This window comes from Sciurus carolinensis, chromosome 16 (genome assembly GCF_902686445.1).
Source record: "Sciurus carolinensis chromosome 16, mSciCar1.2, whole genome shotgun sequence".
Taxonomy (NCBI): domain Eukaryota; kingdom Metazoa; phylum Chordata; class Mammalia; order Rodentia; family Sciuridae; genus Sciurus; species Sciurus carolinensis.
In genome coordinates, this window is record NC_062228.1 from 58,529,820 (window position 1) to 58,556,778 (window position 26,959).

The 26,959-nt window shown below is 51.7% G+C and overlaps 2 protein-coding genes across 6 annotated transcripts in view; one reads left to right on the forward strand and one right to left on the reverse strand.

Annotated features, from left to right (window-relative positions):
* The window catches only part of Ap2a1 (adaptor related protein complex 2 subunit alpha 1), a 30,348-nt gene extending 15,097 nt beyond the window's left edge, over positions 1 to 15,251 (forward strand). For 2 of the 4 annotated variants that reach the window (XM_047528418.1, XM_047528416.1), the window contains exons 5-24: positions 3,107 to 3,236; positions 3,838 to 3,939; positions 5,555 to 5,663; positions 8,627 to 8,777; positions 9,179 to 9,347; positions 9,478 to 9,615; positions 9,752 to 9,934; positions 10,389 to 10,486; positions 10,808 to 11,039; positions 11,122 to 11,289; positions 11,376 to 11,539; positions 11,868 to 11,933; positions 12,266 to 12,322; positions 12,418 to 12,500; positions 12,610 to 12,699; positions 13,744 to 13,867; positions 13,952 to 14,068; positions 14,144 to 14,213; positions 14,376 to 14,510; positions 14,829 to 15,251. In XM_047528418.1, the coding sequence (XP_047384374.1) occupies positions 3,107 to 3,236; positions 3,838 to 3,939; positions 5,555 to 5,663; positions 8,627 to 8,777; positions 9,179 to 9,347; positions 9,478 to 9,615; positions 9,752 to 9,934; positions 10,389 to 10,486; positions 10,808 to 11,039; positions 11,122 to 11,289; positions 11,376 to 11,539; positions 11,868 to 11,933; positions 12,266 to 12,322; positions 12,418 to 12,500; positions 12,610 to 12,699; positions 13,744 to 13,867; positions 13,952 to 14,068; positions 14,144 to 14,213; positions 14,376 to 14,510; positions 14,829 to 14,906 (2,464 nt within the window). In that variant the 3' untranslated portion in view covers positions 14,907 to 15,251. The remainder of the gene's footprint in view (positions 1 to 3,106; positions 3,237 to 3,837; positions 3,940 to 5,554; positions 5,664 to 8,626; positions 8,778 to 9,178; positions 9,348 to 9,477; positions 9,616 to 9,751; positions 9,935 to 10,388; positions 10,487 to 10,807; positions 11,040 to 11,121; positions 11,290 to 11,375; positions 11,540 to 11,867; positions 11,934 to 12,265; positions 12,323 to 12,417; positions 12,501 to 12,609; positions 12,700 to 13,743; positions 13,868 to 13,951; positions 14,069 to 14,143; positions 14,214 to 14,375; positions 14,511 to 14,828) is intronic. The other 2 variants (XM_047528419.1, XM_047528417.1) reach the window with 1 other exon arrangement.
* Positions 14,804 to 20,091, reverse strand: Fuz (fuzzy planar cell polarity protein). 2 transcript variants are annotated; one of them, XM_047528420.1, is made up of 11 exons: positions 19,773 to 20,091; positions 19,402 to 19,523; positions 18,973 to 19,057; positions 18,666 to 18,734; positions 18,340 to 18,444; positions 17,380 to 17,577; positions 17,144 to 17,239; positions 16,825 to 16,931; positions 16,688 to 16,752; positions 16,538 to 16,612; positions 14,804 to 15,510 (listed from the first exon to the last, which is right to left on the reverse strand). In XM_047528420.1, the coding sequence occupies exons 1-11, from the start codon at positions 19,881 to 19,883 to the stop codon at positions 15,287 to 15,289; spliced, it is 1,257 nt and encodes a 418-aa protein (XP_047384376.1). In that variant the 5' UTR covers positions 19,884 to 20,091; the 3' UTR covers positions 14,804 to 15,286. The 2 variants fall into 2 exon arrangements, with proteins under 2 accessions (XP_047384376.1, XP_047384377.1); XM_047528421.1 differs by lacking the exon at positions 14,804 to 15,510 and adding an exon at positions 15,577 to 15,670.
* Positions 20,092 to 26,959: the final 6,868 nt, after the last annotated feature.

Consider the following 26,959-nt stretch of genomic DNA (forward strand, 5'->3'; position numbering starts at 1 on the left):
GCAAAGATAACAGGACCTGCGTCCTTGGAGGCCACGGTTAACACAGGGAAGCACTTGGAGCAGAGTTCCAGAGTGAGCACTGGGGTGGAGCCAGGTCTGTGGCAGAAGCACCACTGACCACGGTGTCCAAGACACACCTCCAACTGGCTTCTAGTTTTAACCCAGTGACTCAGGGTGGGGGCCCTTACCAGAGGTGGCCCAGCTCCTCAGAGGGCCAGTCCTGTGGCCACCCTTGGCTCTAGACTCGAGGGTACATCTCCCCGGCCTTGCTGATGGGTGCCTGGCAGAGGTGTTGCTGGCCACGCTGCTGCACTGCATTCTCCTGCACATCCAGGGAAGCAACTCTGCACCGGCCTTTGGCTCGGGTCTGCTCCTCTTCTAGGACTCTGCCTCGTGCCTTCGCCCCCTATTGGGTCCTTTCTGGGAAATCCTTTTTTGTTTTGTTTTGGGTTTATTTTGTGTTTGTCAGTGTGGTCTGGAGATTGAACCCAGGCCTTGTGCATGTGAGGCAAGCACTCTACCAACTGAGCTATAGCCCCAGCCCTCTGGGAAACGTTTAACCAAAGGCCCCAGAGGCCAGCGCACCTCCTCTGTGCTTGAGGCCACACCAGCTTCCTCAACACAGTCACCCCTTCACCCTCAGTCCCTAGAGAGCCCTCATTGCCCTGCTGAGGGGACCTGCTGCCCATCACAGAGTCTGTGGTTTCCTCAGGATCACGTGCCATAGCCAGAACGTCCAGCAGGTATGTCTGACCCCAGAACCTTGGAGGGCCTTTTGGAACAGCATCATATTCTTGCTCAGAACTGGGTAATAGTCCGACACAGAGTAAGCCTCTGAGGTGGGACCCTGTGGGCTACCAGGCTCGGTGTTGAACAAACAAGGGCCTGTTAATTTCCTTGGCCCTTAACAAATTGTGGTGGCTTAAGTCATGCTGACTCTCTCAGGGTTCCACTGGTCAAGTACAAAGTCTGCATCTCCCTGAACTGAAAGCAACCTGAGGGCAGGGCTGGTCCTTCCTGAGGCTCCAGGGGAAAATCTGTTCCCTGCCTTTTCCAGCTTGCAGAGGCTGCCTAATTCCGTGGCTTGTGTCCCCTTCCTCCATCTTTAAAGCCAACCGCAGAGGGCCAGGGTGTAGCTCAGAGGTAGAGTACTCACCTGGCATGAGCAAAGCCCTGACTTGGTCCCCAGAACCCTCGAAAGAGCCAGCAGTGGCAGCTCCTCTATTTGCCCCCTGCTTCCATCCTCACGTTTGTCTCTCTTTGACCCAGACCCTCATCTCCCCTCTTATAAGGATCCTGATGACACTGGGCCCACCCGGAGAATCCAGAATCCCCTCCCTATCTCACAGTTCTTAGTCACATCTTCTGAGTCCCCTGTCCATTCACCCATCCATCCCCATTTATTTATTGATTTGATACTTGGAATTGAACCCAAGAGTGCGTTAGCACTGAGCCACGTGCTCAGCCCGTATTATTTTAAGACAGAGTCTCACTGAGTTGCTTAGGGCCTTGCTAAGTTGCCAAAGCTGGCTTTGAACTTGTGATCATCCTGCGACTCCTGAGTTGCTGGGGTTACAGGAGTGTTCCTCTGCACCCAGCTATTTATTTATTTTTCGCAGTGCTGGGGATGAAACTCAGGCCCCGTGTGTGGGAGACAAGCACTCTGCCACTGAGCCACATCTCAGCCCCTTTCTGAATGTGAGGGAGCATATTCACAGGTGCTAGGGATTAGTAGGTGGCACCTTTGGAGGCCATTATTCAACTCGATGCAGCATTTTATAGGAGGGCAACAGGAACAGAGGCCCACATTTTAGAGGACGATATGGAGGCTCAGAGAGAGAAAGGGACTTGTGGATGTCACACAGCGTGGGCACCCTCCCTGGCTCCTCTGGATTCCAGTGCCACCTACCCACTCGGCACCCACCCTTCGAGTCTGTGCCCTTCGAGTGTTGAACTTGGGTTCCCTTCAAGGCCTGCCTTGTTGCCTGGGCCCCCCACACCCACATAGTGTTTCCACCACTTACCACACATATCCCTTGGGTCAGAAGGCAGACAGCCAGCGTGGTGCCATGCCTCTGCACAGTGACTCCCTGCACAGACGGTGTGCCCTCCTCCTGCCACCTGCTTCTGCTCTTGCCTCTCAGGTCTCTTCTCCACACGGCAGCCAGAGGGACCCTTGGAAAACAGACATCAGATCTGGGGATGCACACTGGACGATAGTACTTATTTCTTAGTTTACTGTGAAGGTGAAATAAACAAGTTAGTCCATGTAAGGGTAGCGCCCCATTCGTCGGGAGGGCTCTGGGTAACTGGCTGCTGTCAAGCTGGCGCCCCATTGCTTCTCTGCTCACCATCCCAGCAGCTCATGTCACTGCCCAGTGGTCTTGGCTCTCTCTCCCGCTGTCACTCGCTGGTTGCAGCCTCAGGCCCCCCTGCTTCTCCCCTTACACACAGACCTCTGCCTGCCGCAGGGGGATTGAAGCCAGGGCACTCTTCCACTGAGCTACACCCCCAGCCCTTTGAGCTTCTTTGGAGACAGGGTTTGCTGAGTTGCTCAGGCTGGCCTAGCACCTGTGACCCTCCCCCTCAGCCTCCTCAGTGACTGGGATTACCAGTGTGCGCCACTATGTGCTGCAGAAACGTTTCTGTCTCTCTGCATTGACTTGCTTTTCTGTACCTCTGTTGTCTTAGCTCCTGTGCTTTGTGCTCCCACTTGCCTTGGTTTGCTCTGCAGCAGTCAGAATCCCAGCAGTGTCTAGGTGGAGCGGGCCACCTGCAGAGGGAAGCATTAGGACAGACATTCGCACTGATGTGGCCCCACAGGGCCCGCAGCAGTGCCCGTGCCTCTGCGTGTGCTCAGGAAGTGTGTGGTGAATGGCAGAAGGTGCTGAGTCAGGCTGGACACTGCTTAGTCCTGCCAGGGACTCCACCTTGCAGATAGAGAAACTGAGTCCCCGCGAGGGCAGCCCCAGGCTGGACCCCATCTGCCTGGCTTCCTGCGTCTCTGGCTAGCCATCGGCAGCCTCCTGGGAGGAGCAGGAGAGGAGTGTGTGGAGCCCAGGTTGCACTGATGGTCTCCCGCCTGCCTTGTGCTGTGTCCCCACAGGGACAGCATGGACAGTGTGAAGCAGAGTGCGGCCCTGTGTTTGCTGCGGCTCTACAAGGCCTCGCCAGACCTGGTGCCCATGGGCGAGTGGACGGCTCGCGTGGTGCACTTGCTCAATGATCAGCACATGGTGAGGCCCTGGCTACCACCCCAAGACCCGCCCCCACCCAGCTGCCCTGAGGCCCCCTCTGTTCCAAGGCCACCTGGGTGCCTGAGCCCCCACCTCTTTCCTGATCTTCACCCAGGCACCTGGAGACCCTGATCTGGTATCCCTAATACACACAACCTGCCCAACTGTTCAGAAACCCTCTCACCTCTATCCCCGACAACCCCCGACTACCCAGGGATCATGTCCTGTACCCCCGTCACCCAGCATCCCTCCCGGACCCAACCCCTCAGAAAATTTTAGCCTCTTTCTGACTCCCAGAGATTTCCAGCAACCGCTATTTCTTGTCTGGCCAACAGAGACCCCAGTCCTCCCGTCCCCTTCCTGGTCTCCAGCCCTTAGGCTCCTCAGAGAGACCCTGGGGTCTGTGTTGGCTAGGGCCCTGACGCCCCATAGCCTTCTTACCCCCCAAAACACCCATATAGCGACAGGTGTGCACACCCCGGCCCCTGCCCCACTCATCCTCCTGATGTCCACACTGCCACCCTGCTCTGGAGCCACTACCCTTTGGTCCTCTGCAGGGACTGCAGCCTGACCCTGACCTGCCCCCTTCCCCTGTCTACAGGGCGTTGTCACCGCTGCTGTCAGCCTCATCACCTGCCTCTGCAAGAAGAACCCTGACGACTTCAAGACTTGCATCTCCCTGGCCGTGTCCCGCCTGAGCCGGGTAGGTGTGGTCTCTGCTGGCAGCAGGTCCTGTGCCTCTGACACCTCTCTGGTTCCCCTGCCTCCCTGACAGGCAGCCCAGCCCTGTGGTCACAAGCTCAGGCCCTGATGATCCAGGTGCAGACTGGTTTGGCCACTTCTTGGCCGTGTGGTCCTGGGCAAAGTGGATGCCTCTCTGGGGCTCGGTTGCTCCTTGTGCTCAGTGGGAATAGCAGTTCAGTGTGGCGCAGGCTCGGCTAGGGGAGGCCTGGGTGTACGGAGGCTCAGAGTCTAGAGTGCGGTGCCTGAGCACAGCGCTGCGGGCAGAGTACTCAGGTTGGGGCCTGAGGCCAGCGAGGCCAGCGCTGCCTCCCCGCCACCTCTTCCTCTTTTCCTGGCTTTGCTTCCCATGCTTCTCTCCCACATGCCTCCCTTACGCTCTCTCCTGTTCCTCTCACCACCTTTGCATCTGTCCTAGAGCACCCCCAAGGCCTCCTGTGTACCTGGTTGTGGGGTGACATCAGGGACATGTATGAGTCAGACGTTAGACCTCGCGGAACTCCCTGTCCGCGAGGAGGAGGGTGTGTGGCAGGGGAGGTGACTGTCAGACTGTCGCATAGGGGTAGTTTGTGTCTTCATGGAGGGAGCTCAGGGCAATGTAGGTACCCAGTGGAGGCACGTGACCAGCTCGGGAACCCAGGAGGGCTTGCTGGGGGAGGTGGTTCTGAATTGATGCTTGAAGTACATGTTTCCTAAATAAATAAGTAAGTGTTCCCTGTGCCCATAGGAAGAGGCCTGGATTCTTTTTTTTTTTTTTTTTTTTGTACTGGGGATTGAGCCCAGGGGCACATAACCACTGAGCCACATCCCCAAACCCTTTTATATTTTTTGAGACAGGGTCTCACTAAGTTGCTTAGGGCCTTGCTAAGTAGCTGAGGTTTGTGTAGAACTTGTGATCCTCCTGCCTCAGCCTCCTGAGTCACCGGGGTTGCAGGAATGCACCGCCGTGCCCAGCAAGGCCTGGATTTTTGAACAAGACACAGACCACTCATTCACTCTGTTCTTGTTTCTTTCATTCATTCATCACCCCTCTGTGCCAGGCCCTGTGGGAGGCACAGACAGTGACAGGGATGGGGCGCATGCCATCACGGAGGTGCTTCCTGCAGAAAGGGTTTTCAGGGTCGAGCAAGAGTTTGCCATGAGGAAAAAGTCACATGATTTTGATGTGATTCCCCACATCCTTCCTGAACCTTCCCCGATTCTGACCTTGTATCCGGCCCAGTGATGGCCCCTGAGTGGTGTCAGTGTGGCATGGGCTCTAGCAGAGGAGGCCTGGGCACTGGGAGGCTCAGAGTCAAGGTTGGGGCACCTGAGCCTGGGGACTGCCACGGAGGGGAACCAGCAGAGACTTCTGTCCCACTGAAGCCAGCATTGCTTGGAAAAAATCAGCCAACCCGGGCTGTCCCTGTCCCACTGTGCTAGGCATGTGCCCAAGGGACTCCGTTTCCTGCTCTGCAAAACCATTACACCTTTAGCATCCCCTGAAGGGTGGTGTTGGCTCCAGAGGACAGTGCCCACAGCCCCCACTCACTGCCCCCGGCCCCCGCCTGTGCCCATCTTTGGCCTCCTCCCTACAGATCGTCTCTTCGGCTTCCACCGACCTCCAGGACTACACCTACTACTTTGTGCCAGCGCCCTGGCTCTCTGTGAAGCTCCTGCGGCTACTGCAGTGCTACCCTCCTCCAGGTAACTCTGCCGCCCGCTTGCCTGTGGCTCTGGACTGCTCGGGCTTTCTGCGCTGGGTGGACACCTCTAGCTCTTGTGCTGCTGCACTTGGTGAGGGCAGCTCAGATCCCAGTGCTCCCTGCCCTAGCCGGGGTCCCTGCAGCTGGGCTCTCACTGAAGCCCTGTGGCCAGGGGCTGTTAGCAGGCCTGTTCTACAGAGGAGGAAACCAAGGCTTAGAGAGGAGCTCCTGGCCCAGGGTCACACAACTGGCCAGAGGACAGTTCCTGGCTGCTCTGTTAGGAGTTTTCGTCTCTTGTAGGGGACCTTCCCCCATTGCCCACAGCCACAACAGCTGTGGCAGTGAGCCAGGTGTGGCAGGGCCCATTCACACCTTCCCAGCAGAGCTGGAGAGGAAGAATTGTCTGGGAGCGGAGTCCATGATATGCAGACAGAGCAACTGAGGTCTGGCAGTGAGACGTGGCCATCCCAGGCAGAGTCCCACCCCTCCCTGTGTACCTGGTTGGGCACCCCCGAGCTTTCAGTGTCTCAGCCACATGGCCTCAAAGGGCAGTTGGTGGGACCCCTGTGCTGAGGCACTTGGCACATAGGCGGTGTCAGAGAACCAGTTCCCTTGAGTCAGCTGGCACCCAGCACCTGCTGCAGGCCTGGGCTGCTGTGTGTGCTCCAGGCATCTGTGTGGATCTGCCTGTGTGTCTGTGCGCATGACTACATGTGAGCGTGTCAGTGTCTGTGTACCTGTGTGCGTGTGCATTCCAGTCACTAACTGAACATATGATATAGGTGACGCCAAAGGCCCCACCCAGCTCTTGAGGCCAGGGATGGATATTGTCCTGTGGCCCTGTGGAGTCTCCACCTTCTCTGACTCTGTTCCAGGAATTGAAACCCTGGCCCTGCTCCTGGCCCTGCTGGGGGAACCCCCCTACCATCCTTTTCACCAGGTGGCCCTGGGCTACCTGCAGTTTATTTCTAAGTATTTGCAACATGTTATGAAAAGTTTCCCAACAGAAAAACTCCCATTAGGTCGACTTCATATTTTGCTGACTCCACACCCACTTCTGTTTTGTTCTGAACGGGTGTGGAGTTCGGGGGCAGAGCTCTTGCTTGGTGTGTGTGAGGCCCTGGGTTCCATCCCTGGCACTGAAAAACAAATTATTTTTCTGAAATACTTAAAAGTAGAAATAACCATGTTACCTTTAAATATTTTGTTGCATATTTTATTAAACTGTGTGAGCATTTTCAATTACAGCTGCAAGTCAGTTGTCACACCTCAAGCTACTGTTTTCTTAATTTTCCTCATAATGTCTTTCAGAGTTGACACCAAACGGGATCTTAGCAAGGCCTAAGATTGAGTTTGAGCATGATTTCTCACTTTCTACCTGATAGAATTGCCCCTTTTATTGCATGACATTAGTTTTTGCCATTATTATTATGAAAAATTTTCAAACTTAAAAATAGCTTGGGAGAACAGTGTCACAAACACCAGGCAACTCTGCCCAGACTCAGCGGTCGTTAGAGCTCTGCACTCTTTGTACTCCCCTTTGCTCTCAGACACGCACTTGCTGGACAACTATGAAAGTAGATTTGCAAAAGTAGATTTGGGGGGCTGGGGAGATAGCTCAGTTGGTAGAGTGCTTGCCTTGTAAGCACAAGGTCCTGGGTTCGATCCCTAGTACCGCAAAAAAAAAAAAAAAAAAAAAAAAAAAAAAAAATGTATACACACACACACACATTTATCACAAATATATCACAGTATTATCACATAATAAATTGGATATCTTGATTATGTCTTTTACTCTTTCTTTCTGTAGTGCCGAGGATTGAACCCAGAACATAGAACATGGCGTCTTCTACCACTGCTTCCTTTTTTTTTTTTTTTTTTTTGGTACTGGGGATTGAACTCAGGGAACTTAACCACTAAGCCACATTCCCGGCCCTTTTTTGTATTTTATTTAGCAACAGGGTCTCACTGAGTTGCTGAGACTGGCTTTGAACTTGATATCCTCCTGCCTCAGCCTCCTGAGCCCCTGGGATAGCAGGCGTGTGCCACCACACCCGGCTACCACTGTTTCTTTTACTCTTAATAATCCCCACTGCCACACAGACCTGTTTTGGGAGAAACCAGGACAATTGTGTCCCACAGGGTGTCCCATGTTCTAGATTTGACTGATTGCCCTTTGGGTGATTTTTCACTTGTTCCTCTGTCCCGTAAATTTCCCGATAGATTTGGGTTGATGGTTCTTGCTAGAACACTGGACAATGATTCTGTGCTTTTTTTTTTTTTTTTTTTTTTTTTTTTTTTTTTGGCGCGGTGCTGGGGATTGAACCCAGAGCCTTAGTGCTTGCAAGGCAAGCACTCTACCAACTGAGCTATCTCCCCAGCCCTGATTCTGTGCTCTTGATAGCACATCACATTTCAGGAAATGTCAGTGATTGGTATTCCTGTGGGCTTCTGGCTGGCATTCCTCTGTCTGAGCAGAGGGGAAGCTGGGGGCCCTGGGGAGCTTTCCTGCTGTTGAATTCCTAGCCCCAGTGAGGAGCACACCCCGAGCGAGCACACAGTGGTCTAGGCCAGCGGTGAGGGCCAGTGCTTTGTTCTGGGCACACAGATGACTCCTCGGGAAGGTCTGGGGAGGGGGTGCTTTCTTAGTTCTGGGAGGATCCTAATGACCACCAGTGCTGCAGGACAGGGAACAGCCTCCCCGGGGTGGAGCCGCTTGCCCAGCGGAGTCAGAGAGAGATGAGAGCTCGAGCTCAAGTCTGGGGATGGATCCTCTGTCTCAGGGGTGCCTTGTGTCCCTTCCCCTGCTGGACTGGGGACTTGAGAAGTGTTGAGGAGGCAAAGGCCCTGGCCTGGAGCTGCAGAAGCAGCCTGAGCTTCTCCAAGAGCAGTGGCAGGGCTGCTGCCTCACCAGGTGGACCAGTGGGCAGCCAACTCTGTGTGCTGTGTTCTCCGTTTGCTCAGAGGATGCGGCTGTGAAGGGGCGGCTGGTGGAATGTCTGGAGACCGTGCTCAACAAGGCCCAGGAGCCTCCCAAGTCCAAGAAGGTGCAGCACTCCAATGCTAAGAACGCCATCCTCTTCGAGACCATCAGCCTCATCATCCACTACGACAGGTATCCACCGGGCTGCTGAGGCTGGACCTGGGTCTGAGGGAGGAGGCTGGGCCTGGACCCTGGGTCTGAGGGAGGAGGCTGGGCCTGAGGGAGGAGGACTGGGGCTGGGTCCCTGGTTCTGGGGGAGGAGGGCTGGGCTTGGTAAGACGAGGATGGAGGTGTCAAATGTTACCCCACGAAGTTGGTGCTGCGGCCCTTCCTAGGTGGCAGAGTTGCTGTTTATCTGGGCTCATCTGAGTCCTCAGGAGGGTCAGGTCCAGGTTATAGGGGTGGGCAGAAGTTAAGACCTGAATCCTGTGGGAGCAGTGAGCTGGATCAGCTGGAATCTAAGACCTCTGTCTCATCTCCCATCTCTGTTTCTCCCCTGCCACTCCTCATGTGTGCCCTGCCTGTGGTGACAGTGAGCCCAACCTCCTGGTGCGCGCCTGTAACCAGCTGGGCCAGTTCCTGCAGCATCGAGAGACCAACCTGCGCTACCTGGCCCTGGAGAGCATGTGCATGCTGGCCAGCTCCGAGTTCTCCCACGAAGCTGTCAAGACCCACATTGACACTGTCATCAACGCTCTCAAGGTGCAGCTTTGCAAAACTTGCCCTGGGCCCTTGACCCACCTCAGGAAGCCAAGGGCTCCATGGCCCTCGAGTGGCCAGCCCTATTCCACAAGGGACCTTAGAACCCAGCCTGGCCCTGCTCTTCCCTCAGACGGAGCGGGACGTCAGCGTTCGGCAGCGGGCAGCTGACCTCCTGTATGCCATGTGTGACCGGAGCAATGCCAAGCAGATCGTGTCAGAGATGCTGCGGTACCTGGAGACGGCTGACTATGCCATCCGGGAAGAGATTGTGAGTCTGAAGTGGGCTGGAGCTGGAACTCCAGAGTCTCCAGATGAGGGCGGTGCTGAGCCAAGGTCCAGGTGAGTCCAGAGGCTGGCTCCCGCCCTGTCCCCCACCAGCCTTCCCACTTCCCTCCCTGCGGCAGGTACTGAAGGTGGCCATCCTGGCCGAGAAGTATGCCGTGGACTACAGCTGGTATGTGGACACCATCCTTAACCTCATCCGCATTGCTGGTGACTATGTGAGCGAGGAGGTGTGGTACCGCGTGCTGCAGATTGTCACCAACCGGGATGATGTCCAGGGCTACGCCGCCAAGACTGTTTTTGAGGTCAGCATCCTTCACTGTGACCCCTGTGATGGGACATCGATGCTGAGCAAGGACAGCTGGGCTGTGGGACCTTGGCTCCTGCAGTGTACCCTCAGTTCCATGCCTTTAGCCCTCTAGACTACCCAGGGGACACGGGGACTATGGCTCCTTGAGCCTGATAAAGAGTCCACAGAGCATGGTTGTGGGTGCCTAGGGTGTAGTGTCCCATCCTATAGTCTTAGTACTTTCCCATTTCCTGTGCCCAGGGAGGGAGGCCCAGTGCTGCCCCATTTTCCTACCTGCATGAGCTTGGGCCAGTCTCTTAACCTCTCTGTGCCTCTCCCTACCTGTAGTCCTACCTGTGGCACAGTTATAAAGGTTCCGCCAGTTAACAGGCCTAGCCCTGTGTCTGTGCATGCTGAGCATTCACAAGTCCCTTGACCCTCTCCTGATTGTCTTGGCCTCCTCCCTCCAGGCCCTCCAGGCCCCAGCCTGTCATGAGAATATGGTGAAGGTTGGTGGCTACATACTCGGGGAGTTTGGGAACCTGATTGCTGGAGACCCCCGCTCCAGGTGAGGGAGCCTCAGGCTGGGGGGTGAACACCGGAGCTTCTGAGGGGTCCAGGGCTGGGGAAGCTCTAGGAGTCTCAGGGCTGATAATGATGGGGTCGCCAGGAATTCTCTTGGCCTTGCACTCCCACCATCTGACCGGGTAAGAGAGAACCCAAGCCCCAGGCATCTGGGACAGTGATACAGTGACCGCTGTCCCTGGGGAGTCTCAGCCCCTTGGGCCAGCCTGTGGCCCTGGGGAGGGGCTTCCTGCGGGAGGCAGCTCCTGAGGGGGCTTCTGCAGGGCGGTGGCACCAGCTGCTGCTGACGCGGCCCCTCGCTCAGCCCCCCGGTGCAGTTCTCCCTGCTCCACTCCAAGTTCCACCTGTGCAGCGTGGCCACGCGAGCCCTGCTGCTGTCCACCTACATCAAGTTCATCAACCTCTTCCCCGAGACCAAGGCCACCATCCAGGGCGTGCTGAGAGCCGGCTCCCAGCTGCGCAATGCCGACGTGGAGCTGCAGCAGCGTGCCGTGGAGTACCTCACCCTCAGCTCCGTGGCCAGCACGGACGTCCTGGTCAGAGTCTTCGCTTCTCCCACCTGCCCTCCTTTTCCTACGACCAAAGGCCCCTCGCCTGACCTGCCCGTCCCACCTGCAGGCCACAGTCCTGGAGGAGATGCCCCCCTTCCCCGAGCGTGAGTCCTCCATCCTGGCCAAGTTGAAGCGCAAGAAGGGGCCGGGGGCCGGCAGCGCTCTGGATGATGGCCGGAGGGACCCCAGCAGCAATGACATCAATGGGGGTGTGGAGCCCACCCCCAGTACCGTGGTGAGCCCCACAGGGTGGCCCACACTCTTGGCCGAGGCTGGGTCATAGCGGTCGCCTTGTCTCAGCTTCGCCCCTCTCCCTTCCAGTCCACGCCTTCGCCCTCTGCTGACCTCTTGGGGCTGCGGGCAGCCCCTCCCCCGGCGGCACCCCCAGCTCCCGCAAGTGCAGGGAACCTCCTGGTGGACGTCTTCTCTGATGGCCCGCCTGCCCAACCCAGCCTGGGGCCCACTCCTGAGCAGGCCTTCCTCAGGTACTGCCTGCCACGCCAGGCCCTCCTCCAGCTCCCGGGGCTGCCCCCTCTCAGCTACTGCCCCCTCTTCCGCTCAGCCCCTAGCCACACTCCTCTCCCTGTCCCTGGTGCCTTTCCAGGCCTGGATGCTGCCTCCCTTTGGCCACTCTGGACTCTGCGCCACCCTGGCCACCCTTTTATTCTCCTCTCCCATCACCATTTCTTAGTCTACTCTTCCTTTTCTCCTTCCCTTCACCCTTTCTCTCTCTTCGGCCCTCTTGCTGCCTCTCTGGGATTGGCTGCCTGCTGCGCCTGTCTTCTCTGTCTGCTCTGGGATTGGATGGCCCAGCGAGCTGGAGCCGCCTGCCCCTGAGAGCCCCATGGCTTTGCTGGCTGATCCAGCTCCAGCTGCTGAGTAAGGGGTGGCCTCTGGGTTGGGGGAAGACTCAGGTGGCCCCAGGGTGGGTTGGGGGACTGGGCACACTGATCAAGGGGTTTCTGATGATCAGCAGAGGCAGGGATTGGAGGAAAGTGAAACTTGGTGCCCTCTGGTGCGGGGGGCAGGCATCTGCCAGGGTCCCATTTGCATTGGTGGCAGCTGCTGGTCTGATTCTGGAGTTCTCTGAGGTTCTTTGGAGAACCTAGGCATGGGAATTCTGGGGTTCTGACCTTCACAGGCTTGTGTTTTGCACCCTTTTCCTCCAGCCCCCCATTTCCTTCATGTCTCATTCCTTTCCCCACCCCCAGCCCAGGTCCTGAGGACATCGGCCCTCCCATCCCGGAAGCTGATGAACTGCTGAATAAGTGAGTCCCAGGAGAGATGGGCAAGGGTGACAGGGACAAGTGGGGAGACCAGGCCAAGCACCCTGCCATCCTAAACTCCCCACCACCCCATCCAGGTTTGTGTGCAAGAATAATGGGGTCCTATTTGAGAACCAGCTGCTGCAAATTGGAGTCAAGTCTGAGTTCCGGCAGAACCTGGGTGTGTTCCGCTGGCCTATGGGGACTGGGTTGGTGGGAGACCTTGGCTCGGCTGGTGGCTGGGGATGGGGTCAGAACTCAGACGGAACCCTGCCTCTCCACCACCCCAGGCCGTATGTATCTCTTCTATGGCAACAAGACATCAGTGCAGTTCCAAAACTTCTCGCCCACCGTTGTCCACCCGGGAGACCTCCAGACTCATATCCTCTCAGGCCTGGCCCACTAGGAAACCAAGACCCAGGTCCAGACATGTTCAGCCCTAGTACTGTGAGAGCCTGGGCATGTGAGATTTGGTGTCTTCATCTGTAAGTTGCGCCTCTGAATCTCTTCCCCCAGTCACAGATGATAATGAGTGATGTTCAGAAGACATTACTTTTTTTTTTTTTTTTTTTTTTTTTTTTTTTTGCGGTGCTGGGGATTGAACCCAGGGCCTTGTGCTTGTGGGGCAGGCACTCTACCAACTGAGGTATATCCCCAGCCCGAGACATTACTTTTGGAACTTCAGCAACCAGGGCCTTCTCTGTGGGACTTAGGCCCAGTCCCTGTGCCTCTCTCAGCCTCCCTAGCCCTTCTGTGAAACGCAGGTCCATCTCTCCCTTCTCATAGGGCTGCTTTGGAAGATCAAAGCAGTTGGAAAACTCTGGAAGGTGGCTGGCAGTGCCAGTCCCCTCCCACTTCTATAAAATTCAGGGAGCCAGACTTCCAAACTCAGAGCACCTTTTCGGTTTTTTGCTTCACTCATTAATCAGGGGCAGCTCTGTGCAGCACACAGGGTTGGGGGTGGGGGTGCTAAGACCCAGCCTCGCATGCGGTTGACGACGTGAAGGCAGGTGTGAATGCAGGTGATGACTATACCAACTGCCATGGTCTGTGTGTGACAGGCAAGTACCTGTGAAAGAGTCTTTCATTGACTCCTGAGGACATTTTACACGTCCGTTTTGTGGATGAGGCCAAGAGAGATTAAGTAGTTTGCCCAGTCACCAGCTGTAAGGGCAGGGAGTCAGCCCCTACCCCAAGCAATAATGGAGCCACCATAAAGGCCTGCAGACCAGAGAGGCAGCTAAGTGGCTCCAAGGTTTCTGCCTAGGAGGGGCTCTAGAGCGGGTCTGGCAAGATGAGCCCAGGATTGCCCTTGGGGCCCGTCAAAAGCCTATAGACAGGCTGCCAGAATTGCGGAGTTGTGACCAAGATCCCCTCAGGGCACCCTGCCTGTGTCCCTGGCTTCCTTGACCATTGGGGGACACAGCTGGCCGTGCAGACCAAGCGTGTAGCCGCACAGGTGGATGGCGGAGCGCAGGTGCAGCAAGTACTCAACATTGAGTGTCTGCGGGACTTCTTGACGCCACCCCTGTTGTCAGTGCGCTTCCGGTGAGTTGGGTGCAGCGCTCCCTGGAACACAGGGCTTCCAGGGCAAGGGTGAAGGGCCTCATGGGGCCCTCCCTCTCCCACCAGGTATGGTGGCGCCCCGCAGTCCCTCACCCTAAAGCTCCCAGTGACCATCAACAAGTTCTTCCAGCCCACGGAGATGGCGGCCCAGGACTTCTTCCAGCGTTGGAAGCAGCTGAGCCTGTGAGCAGTGGGGGCAGGCGGGGCAGCACATGGGGGGTGACAGGTCCCTGACTTTTGAGTTTTCCCTTCCCCCAGCCCTCTGCAGGAGGCACAGAAAATCTTCAAAGCCAACCACCCCATGGACGCTGAAGTTACCAAGGCCAAGGTGAGAGGCTGGGGGCGTGTTTGCCAAGAAGTAACTGCTTAACTTCCCTGAGCCTGTTTTGCCACCTGTAAAGTGGGACCAATACCCATTCACAAATATTTGGGGGACTGGGATTTGATGGGAGCTCACAGCTCTGGCACTGATGGACACTTCCCCGCACAGCTTCTGGGGTTTGGCTCAGCGCTCCTGGACAATGTGGACCCCAACCCTGAAAATTTCGTGGGGGCTGGAATCATCCAGACGAAAGCCCTACAGGTGGGCTGTCTGCTTCGGCTGGAGCCCAATGCTCAGGCTCAGGTGAGTGCTGCTGAGGGAGGCCTGAGGCCAGGGCTGACTCAGACTGGCCTGTGATGCATTTAGCACTGTCTCCTCCCCACTGTGCTCTTTTAATCCCTTCCCCCTCTTTGAAACTGCCTGTGTCCCCACTTCCTCCCAGCTCTGCTTTTCCCTACCATGCCCCTCCCTGATTTCTGCTTGAGTCCTCCCCACCCTTTCTTGTTCCTTTATCCTTCTTCCCTCTTTGTCTCTCATCTTCCCTGTGTCACCCTCTCCCTGGGCTCTCTCCCCTCTTGCTTGGCTATTTCCTCTGACTCCTTCCCCAATGTCCCCATCCAGATGTACCGGCTGACCCTGCGCACGAGCAAGGAGCCTGTCTCCCGCCACCTGTGTGAGCTGCTGGCCCAGCAGTTTTGAGCCCTGGACCCTGCCCGGGGGATGTAGCCATCACCAGGCAGCCCCTAGGACTGAGGCAGCTGTGGTGGGTGGGGCAGTAAGGGGGCCTCCACTGGTGACAGGGAAGACCCCAGGGGTAGGGGATGCCTGGGACCTTCCTCTGGCCTTTTGTATTTTTATTTTTGTTCATCTGCTGCTGTTTACATTCTGGGGGGGCAAGGGGGAGCCCCTCCCTCCCCCCCAAGCACAGAGGGGAGAGGGGCCAGGGAAGTGGGTACCCCCTCCTCTCCCCCCATTGTCGCCCTTCCTCCCCTCCCCGTCCAGGGGCTGTGTATTATTGTGAGCGAATAAACAGAGACGCTAACAGCCCCATGTCTGTGCTGGCGCCCATCCTAGGTGGTTCAAAGGAGAGGGCTGAGGGCATGCAGAGTGTGGGTGGCCAGGCTTCGCAGCCCATGGGTGGGGCTCTGAGGAGCCAGCAGCAGCAGCAGCAGCCGTAGCCCCAGCTGCAGAGCCACCAGTCGCAACCCTGTGCCTGGCTCCTCAGGCCCTAACACCAGATAGCAGGCGCGTGGCAGCTGGGCCCGGCTGACATCATCCTCCACCTTTTCCAGTGGTCCTGGCTCTGGGGAAGGACAGGGAGGGCTGAGGTAACCAGTGGGGCTCAGCAAGAATGCTGACCTTGAAAGTCATCCTTGGCCCAAGTCTGGAATCGGAGGGACTCAGCACAGGCTTTGGGACCTCCTTCTGAAGAGGGCCTTGCAGCTCAGCCAGCAGTCAGTAACCTGAAGAGGGCCAGGGGCTTTCTCCCTCAGCTTACCCTCTTCCCGCCCAGCCTTGGTTCTTGTTTCCCTGGGAATCCTGTGTGTGGCACCAGGCAATCCTCTTGGCAACACAAATGGCAACTTGCAGGTGACACCACATGCTAGACGCTAGGCTGACACCCAAGCTGGAGCCTCATGGAGGAGCTGGCTGGGGAGGTGGAGCTGCAGAGCTAGGGGGATCTGGCCTCAGACGGCCCTGCATAGATGTGCTACATTAATTGGGTCTCCTCAGGACTATGCTGTCTTCTAAGGGGCCCCCATGGGTTCTGTGACCACCTTTTCTTCCTAACCTGGAGTCTGCAGAAGCCTCACCCCCGAGAATGGGCAAAGCTGTGCTTTTAGCAGTAGGTGGATTTTCTGGAGTCTGTGGTTAGGGGAGCCTGGCCACTGGGGTTTGAACTGTGGCTCTGCCCCTTACTGGATGAGCGTCAATCTGCTCTTCCATGTGGGAATAATGACAGAGCAGGGTTATCCCCACCTAGAGGACAGAATGGGTTCTTAAATTAAAAATACTGGCAAGATGGGGCTGGAGTTGTGGCTGAGCAGTGGCCTAGCATGTGTGAGGCACTGGTTTCGATTCTCAGCACCACATATAAATAAATGAACAAAATAAAGGCTTAAATATTTTTAAAAATTACTGGCAAAAGAAAAGGCCTTGTGTTAATTATTATTAACTAGTAGAATTACCCAAGAAAGTCAGAAGCCAGGCAGGAGCCTGGGTACCCTCCCTTCCAGCCTGTGTCAATGCTGGGTGCTCAAGGGAAACCATGGCCAGCTGTGCTGGGTTTTCCTTTCAGTCTCTCTAGTGTCCCCCAGCACGCCTCTCACCTGCTGGGAAGTGCGCTGTAGTGACCAAGGCGTAGAAATGGCGGAGGAGGCGCCTGCGCTGTTCTGGGGAGGGTTCTGAGAGGGAGAAGAGCCGGTGATGGGGGGCCTCTCCCAGGCCCATGGCCCTCCACACCCGCCCTCCTCGATTACCTTTATTCCCCAGAGGCTCCACGGTGAAGAGGCAACGTTTCAGTTCCAGATGGAGGAGCAGCAGTCTGGGGGAAAGGAGATGTCAGGGCCAGAAAAGAGGAATGAGGGCTGCCACCCACTCCCTGCCCGAGCCCTACCCTAGGATGTCCGTGTGCAGGGGGAAGCCATCGGGCAGCCCTCGGGGGCCCAGCGGCAGGCAGGCCCGCAGCGGGTCCAACAGTGGCTGCCACCAGCGCTCCAGAAGCTGCAGGGGGAGCGGTCAGGTAGGGCGGGGCAGAGAGGAAGAAGGGAGTGCCCGATGGACCCTCAGGGCAAGGCAGGGACTAGGGAAAGGGAGCGTGGGAGAGCTGGGGCGAAAATGATTGGTGCGCGCCGCGAAGAGGGCGGGCCCAGGAGGGAAGAGCGGCCGCGCGCAGGTAGAGGGTAGAGCTGGGGAGCCTGACCGGCCTGACTCACCTGGGGATCCAGCTGGCTGAGGGGCGGGCGAGGACCGCAGAGCAAACACAGCTCCAAACCCGGTAGCAGCGTCAGCGTCAGGAGCCGATGCGGGACCTGACGCAGGCGACAAGGATGAGGTTGACCATAGCTGGGTCCCTTCCATCGCGGTTCCCACCTCCTGGGGCCTAGCGCTCTAGAGCCCGTCCCTGGTGCACCTGCCCCAGGGCAGAGCGCCTACTGCCCTGCCTACTTACCGTGGGACTCCCGTGGGGCAGGTACACCGGATAGTCACGAGTGGCCTGTGGCGGCAGGGACCCCACCAACCAGGGAAGCAGCACGGCCTCAGGTGTCCCGAGCCGCCACCATCCCTCTGTCGCTGATACCACGCGGCCTGACACCACCAGACTGACGAAGGCTGTGCCCATGGCTTCAGCGAACCCAGAGAGAGCTTCCTGGGTAAGGGAGGCCAGAGTGGGAGTCAGGAGACAAGGGCAGGGGCGGCAGGGACACCCTAGATGTGCAAGGAGGGGAAGGAGACCCACATACACAGTTCAGAGACTGCTAAGTGGCCAAGCTGTGTCTCACCCTCTCTCAGCCCCAGTTCCTTCACCTTCTTTCTTGTGCAGTCACAATCCACAACCCACTGTGAAGTTTGGTTAACGGCTCAGCCTGACCTGTGCATACGGAAGCTAATGTTTTTAACAGCAGCAGCTAACATCTGATGACCCCTCTTATGTGCCAAGTAGACATTATTAATGACCTCTTGTAGACACAAGAGGAAAGTCACACTGCGGGGAGGTGGCCCCATCAGGTGAATGAACAAAAGCAGTATTTTGGGAAAGGTGAAAATTCACCAGGTGAAGGAAGAATATGTTCCCAGATTGGGAAGCTGGAAAGTTGTTGGGCTTTGTGGAGCTGGAAAGACAGGTGGGAAGGTAGTTTGTGGATTTTGCAACAGCTTGACAGGTGCCAGATTCTACAAGGTCTAAAACACCAGGCTGAAGGGCTGGGAGTTTGTCCTGAGGGAAATGGAAGAGCTGTGGGCAGGGAAGGGGCAGAGCTGATTTTCAGTGCATAAAGATGCTTTGGAGCCAATGGGGGCTAGACTGGAGATCAGGAATATAGGAGGCTGGGATAATGGTCCAGGGGAAGAGGATGAGACTGAACCAGAGGCCTAGAGACAGATTTAGGAGTTTCCATAGCCTTGCCAATACCTGCAGGAGAGACCCCTCTGGAGGAATCACGCAGTCTACACATTGGGTCAGGTCTCCAATGAGTTCCGAGTCCCCCAGGAAGCTGTCAATGAGGTGATAACTGGCCTGGCAGAGGGAGAAGGGAGAAACCTGGACTTGGATGGGTCCCAGATCTGCCACTTCCTCCAGAGAAAACTGACAATGCTGGGCCTAGCTTCAAGGTCAGATAACCAAGTTGCCACCCCCAAAACCATGGGGTCTTGCTGTTCCAGAGGTTGCAGAGAGTTATAGTTCCCAAATGGCAAGGCATAGGTATCTTAGCTTCCCATCATGTGCTACAGCCTCACCCTCAACTCCTTCTTCAACCTCTCTACGTTGCGAATGTTGGTCAGTTCTTCAAGTCCCACAAGAAGAACCTAGAAGAACCACATAGGAGAGCAGGAAACCCTTGACAACAGTTCTAATAGAGGAGATAGTACCTGAACTCTCCAGTATGAGAGAAGAGGGGCCAGGTACTTTGACAGCTGGGACTGAAGACTAGGATTCCTGGGTTTTGGGGAAGGAAGATGTTGGGAGCTTGGACTTCTAGGTCTGAGGGAGAAGGATGCTAAGAGCTCAAAGCTCTGGGATTGGAAGAGAGCTGAAGATTCTCACCATGGCCCCAAATACCATCTGCAGTAGTCTCTCCAGCCTCAGCTCGGAGGTGCCCTCCTCAGATGACAGAACAATGAGGGTGATGCTGTGGGAACCAAAGATGAGAAGGAAAAATGAGTCCAGGCCTGGGAAACAGGGCAACAGGTATAGTAGAGTCTGCTTATTGATCCTAGAATTTTAGCTACAACCTCCCTCAGTCCAATCGGGAATCAAAGAGTAACTAGATTGTCAAAGATCCCACTGGCTAGATGACTAGTTGGAAGGGGGGTTGCAGTGTGGCTGAGTGGTAGAGTGCTCCCCTAGCACAGGTGAGGCCCTGGGTTTGATCCTCAGCACCACATAAAAACAAAAGGTATGAATAGCTGGAAAGCCTACGGGGTCTTCTTCGACATGGGCTATCACCCAGGCCCCAAGCTCCCGCCTAGAGACCTGTCGTGGAAGCTTTTCCACACCACGGTTGTGTCCTTGGTCCTCGCAGAGCTCAGTTGTACCTCCAAATTCTGCCCGAACATATGGACTCCATTGAGAGAGCCGATGACAGAGAACGGGAGCTGGGGATGAGTCGGAGATATTAGACAGGCGCAACCCACACCCTCCTCCTTGATACCCAAGTGTCTGAGCTCCAAGCCCCCTCCCTTTCCATATTCCCTGGTAGCCCCTCTTCCGGGAGCCAGGCTTATTGTCCTCCTGGGATATCTAAACTCAACACGGAAATCTCCCCAGCCCCTTCTCCCTTGAAGATCTGGAGTCTAAAGCACCCTAACTCCCTTCTATTTAGATCCAGGCGTCCAAAGCCCCACCTGCTGACGGGCGTGGGCGCCGCCGCGGCTGCTCCTGCAGAACAGGGGGACCCCGCTAGAGGCCGCGAGGCACAGCAGATGCACCGAGCCGCCTGTCCCCTCCTCTCCCATTTGGAACCCCCAGTACTCCGGGACGCGGGCACGCAATCACCCCCCTGGGCCGGTCAATGCCGGTCTGGGACCATGGTGGTAATAATCACACTAAACTGGCCTGCTGCTGGAGCCGCCAGAGGGCGAGAGGGAAGCTAATATGTAGCCGACTAAACTCCCGCCTTCTTCATCCAACTCAGACCCTCAAACCTTGTTAGATTCTCTTCCGCCCCAGCCGGAAGTCATAATGCCCCCAACAAAGATGGCGACTAATTGTACTTGCAAAGTTTTGTACTTCCTTTCTGACGTGATTTTTCATTTATGTAACGAGGAGAATGAAAAGAATATCTTGAAGATTGTCACAGTGCCAAAGTGTTGCCTAGCAACTATCCTACAGGCTATAATTTACATTCTAAACAACAAAAAAAATCTTTGCCCCGATCAAAGATGGCGACGGTGCCAAAGCGTTGCCTAGCAACCACATCCCTCTGGATTTCCATTTCGTGGTGGTAAACATTGTGCCCCACTTAAAGATGGCGACCGTGCAAGCTGTTGCCTAGTAACGACCATTCGCTCTAATTTCCATTCTAAAAGTGTAAACAGCCCTGCTCAAAGATGGCTGTTTGTCCAAGTCCCAGCACCCTCCTTTGGGCGATATCGAGAAAACACCCCCCACACAATTTTGAGGATGGTTTGGTCCGGAGAGCGTTGCCTAGTAACCACCGAAGGAGATGATTGTTTTTGTTAATAGAAAAAGGAAATTCTTTATTTTCCCGAATCATAAAAATTGCATTACTTTCCTAACAAATTTATACATGATAGTGTACGATGTAAAATGGGAAAATACTCCTCAAATTCTTTCCCTAAAATAATTTAAAAAATTAACAATGCAAACATGTTTTCGCAAATGTGATCATTGTACCGAACTTTTCATGCTTTTTCTCATCAAAAAGTATGTGTGCTTCATGTTTTTTTGTCTTAAAATCAATTTTATGGATGTAAAAAAGTGACTTGAACAATCCTGTATTGACATATATTAGATTCTTTCCTCTTAGTGTGTTTGAAGTGATACATTAAATCTTCATTGAGTTAGCAATTAAATCAGTTCGTTTCTTTCTTTGTGATAAGTTACCTTCATTTATCCAAGCGTATTTAAAATATATACAATATATTTAAAATAATATTTTTCTCCTTTTGATACTGGCAATTGAACCCACAGGTGATCTACCATTGAGCTACATCCCCAGCCCTTTTTCTTTTTTATTTTGATACAGGGTCTCACTAAATTGCCGAGGGTCTTGCAAAGTTGCTGAGACTGGCCTTGAACTTGTGATCATTCTGACTTGGCCTCCCAAGTGACTGGGATTATAGGAGTGCACCAACAGGCAACATTTGTTTCTTTAAAAATGTTTCATTTTCATTCTGGATTTGATTTTTAATAACTAAGAGAAAGTTAAGATCTTTACCCTGTGCATTAAATTGCAACAAACTTCTACAAGAAGAAACACAAACAAAAATTAGTTTGCAAAATAAAATGTTTCTTCCCATAGGCCCAGGATTTTTTTCTTTTTCTTTTTTAAACACAATACTTTTATTTTATTTATTTATTTTTATGTGGTGCTGAGGATTGAACCCAGTGCCTCACACATGATAGTAGGCAAGCGTTCTTACCACTGAGCTACAACCCCAGCTCCTTTTAAAGTAATTTTTGAAATTATTTTAATTTTATTTATTTATTTTATGCAGTGCAAAGGATCAAACCCAGTGCTTTACACTTGCTAGGCAAGTGCTCTGCCAGTGAGCTACAGCTCTAGCCCTTATTTTTTATTTTTATTTTTTTAATTTTTATTTGTTCTAATTAGTTGTACATGACAGTAGAATGCATTTATACAGTTTGATAGATCATACATAAATGGAGTGCAATCTTTCATTTTTCTAATTATGCATATTGCAGGATCACATGGGTCATGCAGTCATACATGTACATGAGATAATTATTTTTTATTTTGAGACAGTTTGGCCTCAAATTTGCAATCCTCCTGCCTCTGCCTCCTGAGTTGCTGGAATTACAACATGCCTGGCCTGTTTTTAAATTTTTAAAACTATTTTTCATTTCCTAATATTGCATTTTGACTAATACATATGTGTGTGTGTGTGTGTGTGTGTGTGTGTGTGTGTGTGTGTATTTTTTCTATACTGGACATTAAATCCGGGACCACAATTTGCAAGGCAAGCACCCTACCACTGAGCTGCATCCCCAGCCCATTTTGTTTTGTTTTGAGATGGGGCTTCACAAGTGAGATCCTCATGCCTCAGCCTCTGGACTATACATGTAAGTCACTGCATCTGACTTCTTGATATTTTCTTGCCGTTGACTGATTTTTGTGATTGTGTCTTCAGTAAACTGTTTCTAAAATGGGTCTCAATGACCTCCACCCTCTGGTATTCACCCCTCTCCTCTTTTCTTGTTTGTGAACAAATTTTTAATAAATGCAAGCCATTTTTAATAAATGGAGCCAGGCACAATCTATAATCCCAGCAGCTTGGGAGGCTGAGGCAGAAAGATTTCAAGTTTAAATCCAGCCTCAGCAAAAGCCAGGCACTAAGCAATTCAGTGAGACCCTGTCTCTAAATAAAACCTGCAAACACGCCCACCAAAAAAAAAAAAAAAAAAAGGGCTGGGGATGTGGCTCAGTGGTTGAGTGCCCCTGAATTCAATCCCAGTACCCCCCCCAATAAAATAAAATAAAAAATAAATGGAATTTAGTGAAAGTAATGGGAAGTCACTTCTGAGACTTTGTAAAGACTGTGTCTTCTATCTTACTTGAATGTGCTCTTGTTTGCTGTAATGCAGCAAGCTGCCCTATTGTGATCCACTCTAAGTCAAGACATAGGGAATCAAGGTTGGCTTCTGGTCAATAGCCTGTGAACTGAGTCCTGCCAACAATTGTGTGAGTGAGTGTGGGTTGTTATGTTTGAGCCTAGGGATGATTGCAACACTGGCCACCACTTCAGCTACAGCCTGGAAGAGTTCCTGAAACACAGAACCCAGCTAAGCCATGGCTGGACCACCTGGTCTACAGAAACCTTGAAACAATTGTATTGAACTGCACATTGAACTTTGAAATAATTTGCTACATGGCACAGATAACTAAGACAATGTCCTCTGTTTTTCCCTCTGTTTTTCTGCACTTTGTGGTACAATATAAACCTAAGATTTCCAGCACTTTGAAGTCTTTTTTTTTTTTTTTTTTTTTTTTTTTTTGCAGTCATTAGTATTATAAGCTCTTAGCTCACCCAGAGAGACTGGAGGCTGAGGTAGGAGGATCGAAAGTCCAAAGCCAGCTTCAGCAACTTAGTGAGGTCCTCAGCAATTTAGTGAGACCCTGCCTCAAAAAATAAACAGTGCTGGGGATGTGGCCCAGTGGTAAAGTTCCCAGAAAAGCAGCTTGCACTTGATGGGAAACCTCGGTGTGTGTTTGTGGGGTGGTCAGGCCCATTCCCTTTTGTCTCACTTGGAGCAAGGTCTAGCTCCATGGAGTATAGTTTCCTTGGTCTCTAATTTACAGTCCTCTTCGTTTTCTTTTAATATTTTTTCAGTTGTAAATGGACACAATACCTTTATTTTATGTATTTATTATATGTATTTTTTTAAAGTGGTGCTGAGGATCCAATTCAGTGCCTCAAGCATGCTAGGAAGTGCTCTACCACTGAGCTACAGTTTCAGCCCCTACAGTCCTCATTTCTTGGCTGGTTTTCCATAACTGTGAACTCACAACAGACTGTGAGTACTGGATACTGAGTCTTATGGGGAGTACTCACCTCTGCCTCTGCATGTGACCATGGGTGCTACCAACTTGGAACTAGATCTACTACTCTGGAAGACCATTGCCTAGCCGGGAAGCCAGACTCAGTTTTCCTATTCCGCAGTCCTCAGGCTTTTACCTGGTAATACCAAGGCAGCCCCTTCCCTTCTTAACTGATCCACGTTTTTGTGAGTTTCTGGTTCTCCATTTTTTTTTTTTTTTTTTTTTTGGGCGGGAGGGAGGGAGCAAGCAATTTTTGAAGTCTACCCAATGAAACCTCACTGAAACACAATGAGTGTTATGAAAAACAGTATCATAAAAACCATGTCATGATACATCAATTATTATGGCAGAAGCTGAAGTCCAGTCTAAAATATCTAATTATTTATTTTACAAATTATCTAATACATTAACAGGCATGGCAAAAAAAAAAAATCAGCTGATTCAATTGAATGTTCATTTTATGTAATGAAATGTTTCTTTATGGGTAATGGTAGATTTTAATTTCAGGTACCATTTTAATCTTTGTATCTGTTATTCATCTTTGTTTTCTTTGTTTCTTTTATCTTCCAGAGGGAAAAACAGAGGACATTGTCTAAGTTATCTGTGCCATGTAGCAAATTATTTCAAAGTTTAATTATACTGGCATGAAAGAGGAGGAAGCAGTTCTAGATGAAATGTTAGAGTCATAATATCTAAATGTGTGTGATTTGGATACTGATTCAAATAGAGCAACTATAAAAAGACTTTTTGAGATAATTGAGGATATTTGATTATGGACCTAGTGTCAGACGATTCTAAGAAATAATTTTGTTTTGATGTTGTGTTATGGTATTGTGGGAAACAGACTGGTCGAGAAGCAGCACTTGGAGAGAACTCCAAACTATTTTACGTCAGCAGGCTCAGAGGAAAACAAACTACAAATTCTGAGCGCTGATCCACAGTTTTTCACAACATGTATTGGCTATTTGGTGCCATAAAATTTCTGGTCTACATGACAGAAGGCCTTCTATGGGGCTTTCCAGTGGGAAGCATGGTTACAGAAGCAAAAAGCAATAAGAGAAACTGGCTGTTTTTCACAGCCAGTAGATAAATCTCTAGCCTTGTGTATGAAGCCTCCTGACAGGGGTGTTTACATTTCAAAAGGGAGTAGTCAGACTCCTAGAGATAGTTATTTGCCATCCAAAAGGTAGAAGCCCATGGTTAATTAGATTTCCTGAAGAAAGGCTGACAGAGGGGAGGAGAACTGACCCTTTCTCCTGGTATTTCTCAAGATAGTGTTCTTTTTATATATGCATATATATATATATATATATATATGTATACATATATACATATATATGTATATATGATTATATATAAAACTCAGGGCCTCATGCATGCTACTCGACCCCTCTACCACTGAGCCACAACCCCAGCCCCAAGATAACATTTTTCTAATTTCATTTTACAACTGAGTAATGGCACAGTGGCTATACAAGAAAGTGTCCATAAATTCTGAAAGATGCCTGACAACCATGTAGAGGTAAAATTACATGATTTTAGGAATTTGCTTCAAAAAATTTCTGCAAAGAAAATGAAAGAGAAAAGGAATGGATAAAATAAATGGGAGAAATGGCAACATTGCTTTGATATCAAAATACTTTGATGCTTAATACAAATATCAATGACCATTCTTTCTTTTTCTTTTCTTTTGCATCGCTGGGGATGGAACCCAAGGCCTTGTGCATGCAAGGCAGGCACCCTACCAACCGAGCTATATCCCTATTACTGATAGCCTTTCTTATTCAAACACAGGAACCACCCCTGGAGGCTGTCCTGCAGACATGTTCATGTGCACGATCAACCTTGAGGCTCACCTGTGGGAACACCTCCAGCCAGCTCCTTTGTCCTAGAGGTGGGAAAGGCAAGGCAGGGTAAACCTGGATGGAAGTTATAGGAAGGCGACATCCTTGGTACCTTTTCAATACCTGTTTTACATACATTTTGCTGCATGCCCTACACAGAACCATATAGAAACTCCTAAGCTGACACACCAAAATGGGTTTTTCTGTGATCAGGTCCCCTCCTCCACCAGCATGGCAGGAGTCGACCTTGATTAAATAAATCTTGCTCTGTTTACTCTTCCCTTCGGTGAGTGTGGATTTTATTCTTCAAAATTTGTGATCCAGAGGAATTTGGCAAAGCGAGAAATCTAGTCTCATCTCAAAACTCTGGTTTCAGTACTGCTGTGTTTGAAGGGAATGCATTTTTGCCCTAAAACATATTGCTGACCTGTATTGGAGAAAAAAAAAATTTTTTTTACTTCAATTTCCATTGGACAATGTCTGAGCTTGCTAATTTCATCTGAATTCAACCACATTATTATTATTGTTGTTGTTGTTGTTATTATTATTATTATTATTATTATTTCAGTATTGGGAATTGAACCTGGTGTTAGGGACGCTCTACCACTGAGTTACATCTCAGATCTTTTCATTTTTGTTTTGAGAAAGTGTCTCCCTAAATTGCTAAGGCTGGCCTTGAATTTGAGATCCTCCTGCCTCAGACTCCCTTGTTGCTGAAATTACAGGCAGGGGTCACCACACCAGGCTGTATTTTTAACTTTATTTATTTTATTATTATGAGTTTTTGTGGTGTTGGTGTTGTGAATCAAGTCCAGGGCCTCATGTATGCTAGGCAAGGGTCTACCATTGAGTTATGTCCCCAGCCCTCATTTAAAAATTTTGACACAATTGTACATATTTATGGGCTACCGTGTGACATTTCAAAACAAGTATATTATGTGTAATGATCAGAGCAGCTTAACTGAAATATCCATCACCAATTTATAATTTCTTTTTGCAGGAAACACAAAAAGTCTATTTAAAAAAAATTTTTTTAGGGTGTATATTTATGTGGGAGGAAGCCCCTTGAGAATTCTTCACATTTAAAAAAAATTTATTCTATTTTTATAAGTTGTTGATGAGTAATAGTGTTTGCAGGATAAAGTTCTATCTATCCATATGTTACAAAACTTCCAATTTATTGTATATTTTTCAACTTGTTTTTTGGAGCCTTTGTCGGTCAAATTTTATTAAGCTTTTGTGCTTTTGCTGTAATGAAGAGACTTCCAGTTTTCGGGATTATACAATGTATTCCTTTTCCCTTCTCTGATAGTTTTATAGAGTTTCATACGATACATTAATATTGCACTTGGAATGTATTTATGTTCTGGGCCACTTCCTGGCTTCTTCTCCAGAAAACAACTATGGCGTTGCCCAGCAACCTCCACTCGGGCTGGAGTTCAGT

Bases quoted from the DNA above. Each gene is read 5' to 3' on its own strand.
- Fuz (XM_047528420.1), bottom strand. From the start codon at position 19,883: ATGGGAGAGGAGGGGACAGGCGGCTCGGTGCATCTGCTGTGCCTCGCG. The intron at 18,735-18,972 runs GTGAGAATCTTC...TGGTTCTTCTAG, and splicing joins AGATGGTATTTGGGGCCATG to GTTCTTCTTGTGGGACTTGA. The intron at 17,578-18,339 runs GTATTGGCAAGG...TCCCTTACCCAG, and splicing joins CAGAGGGGTCTCTCCTGCAG to GAAGCTCTCTCTGGGTTCGC.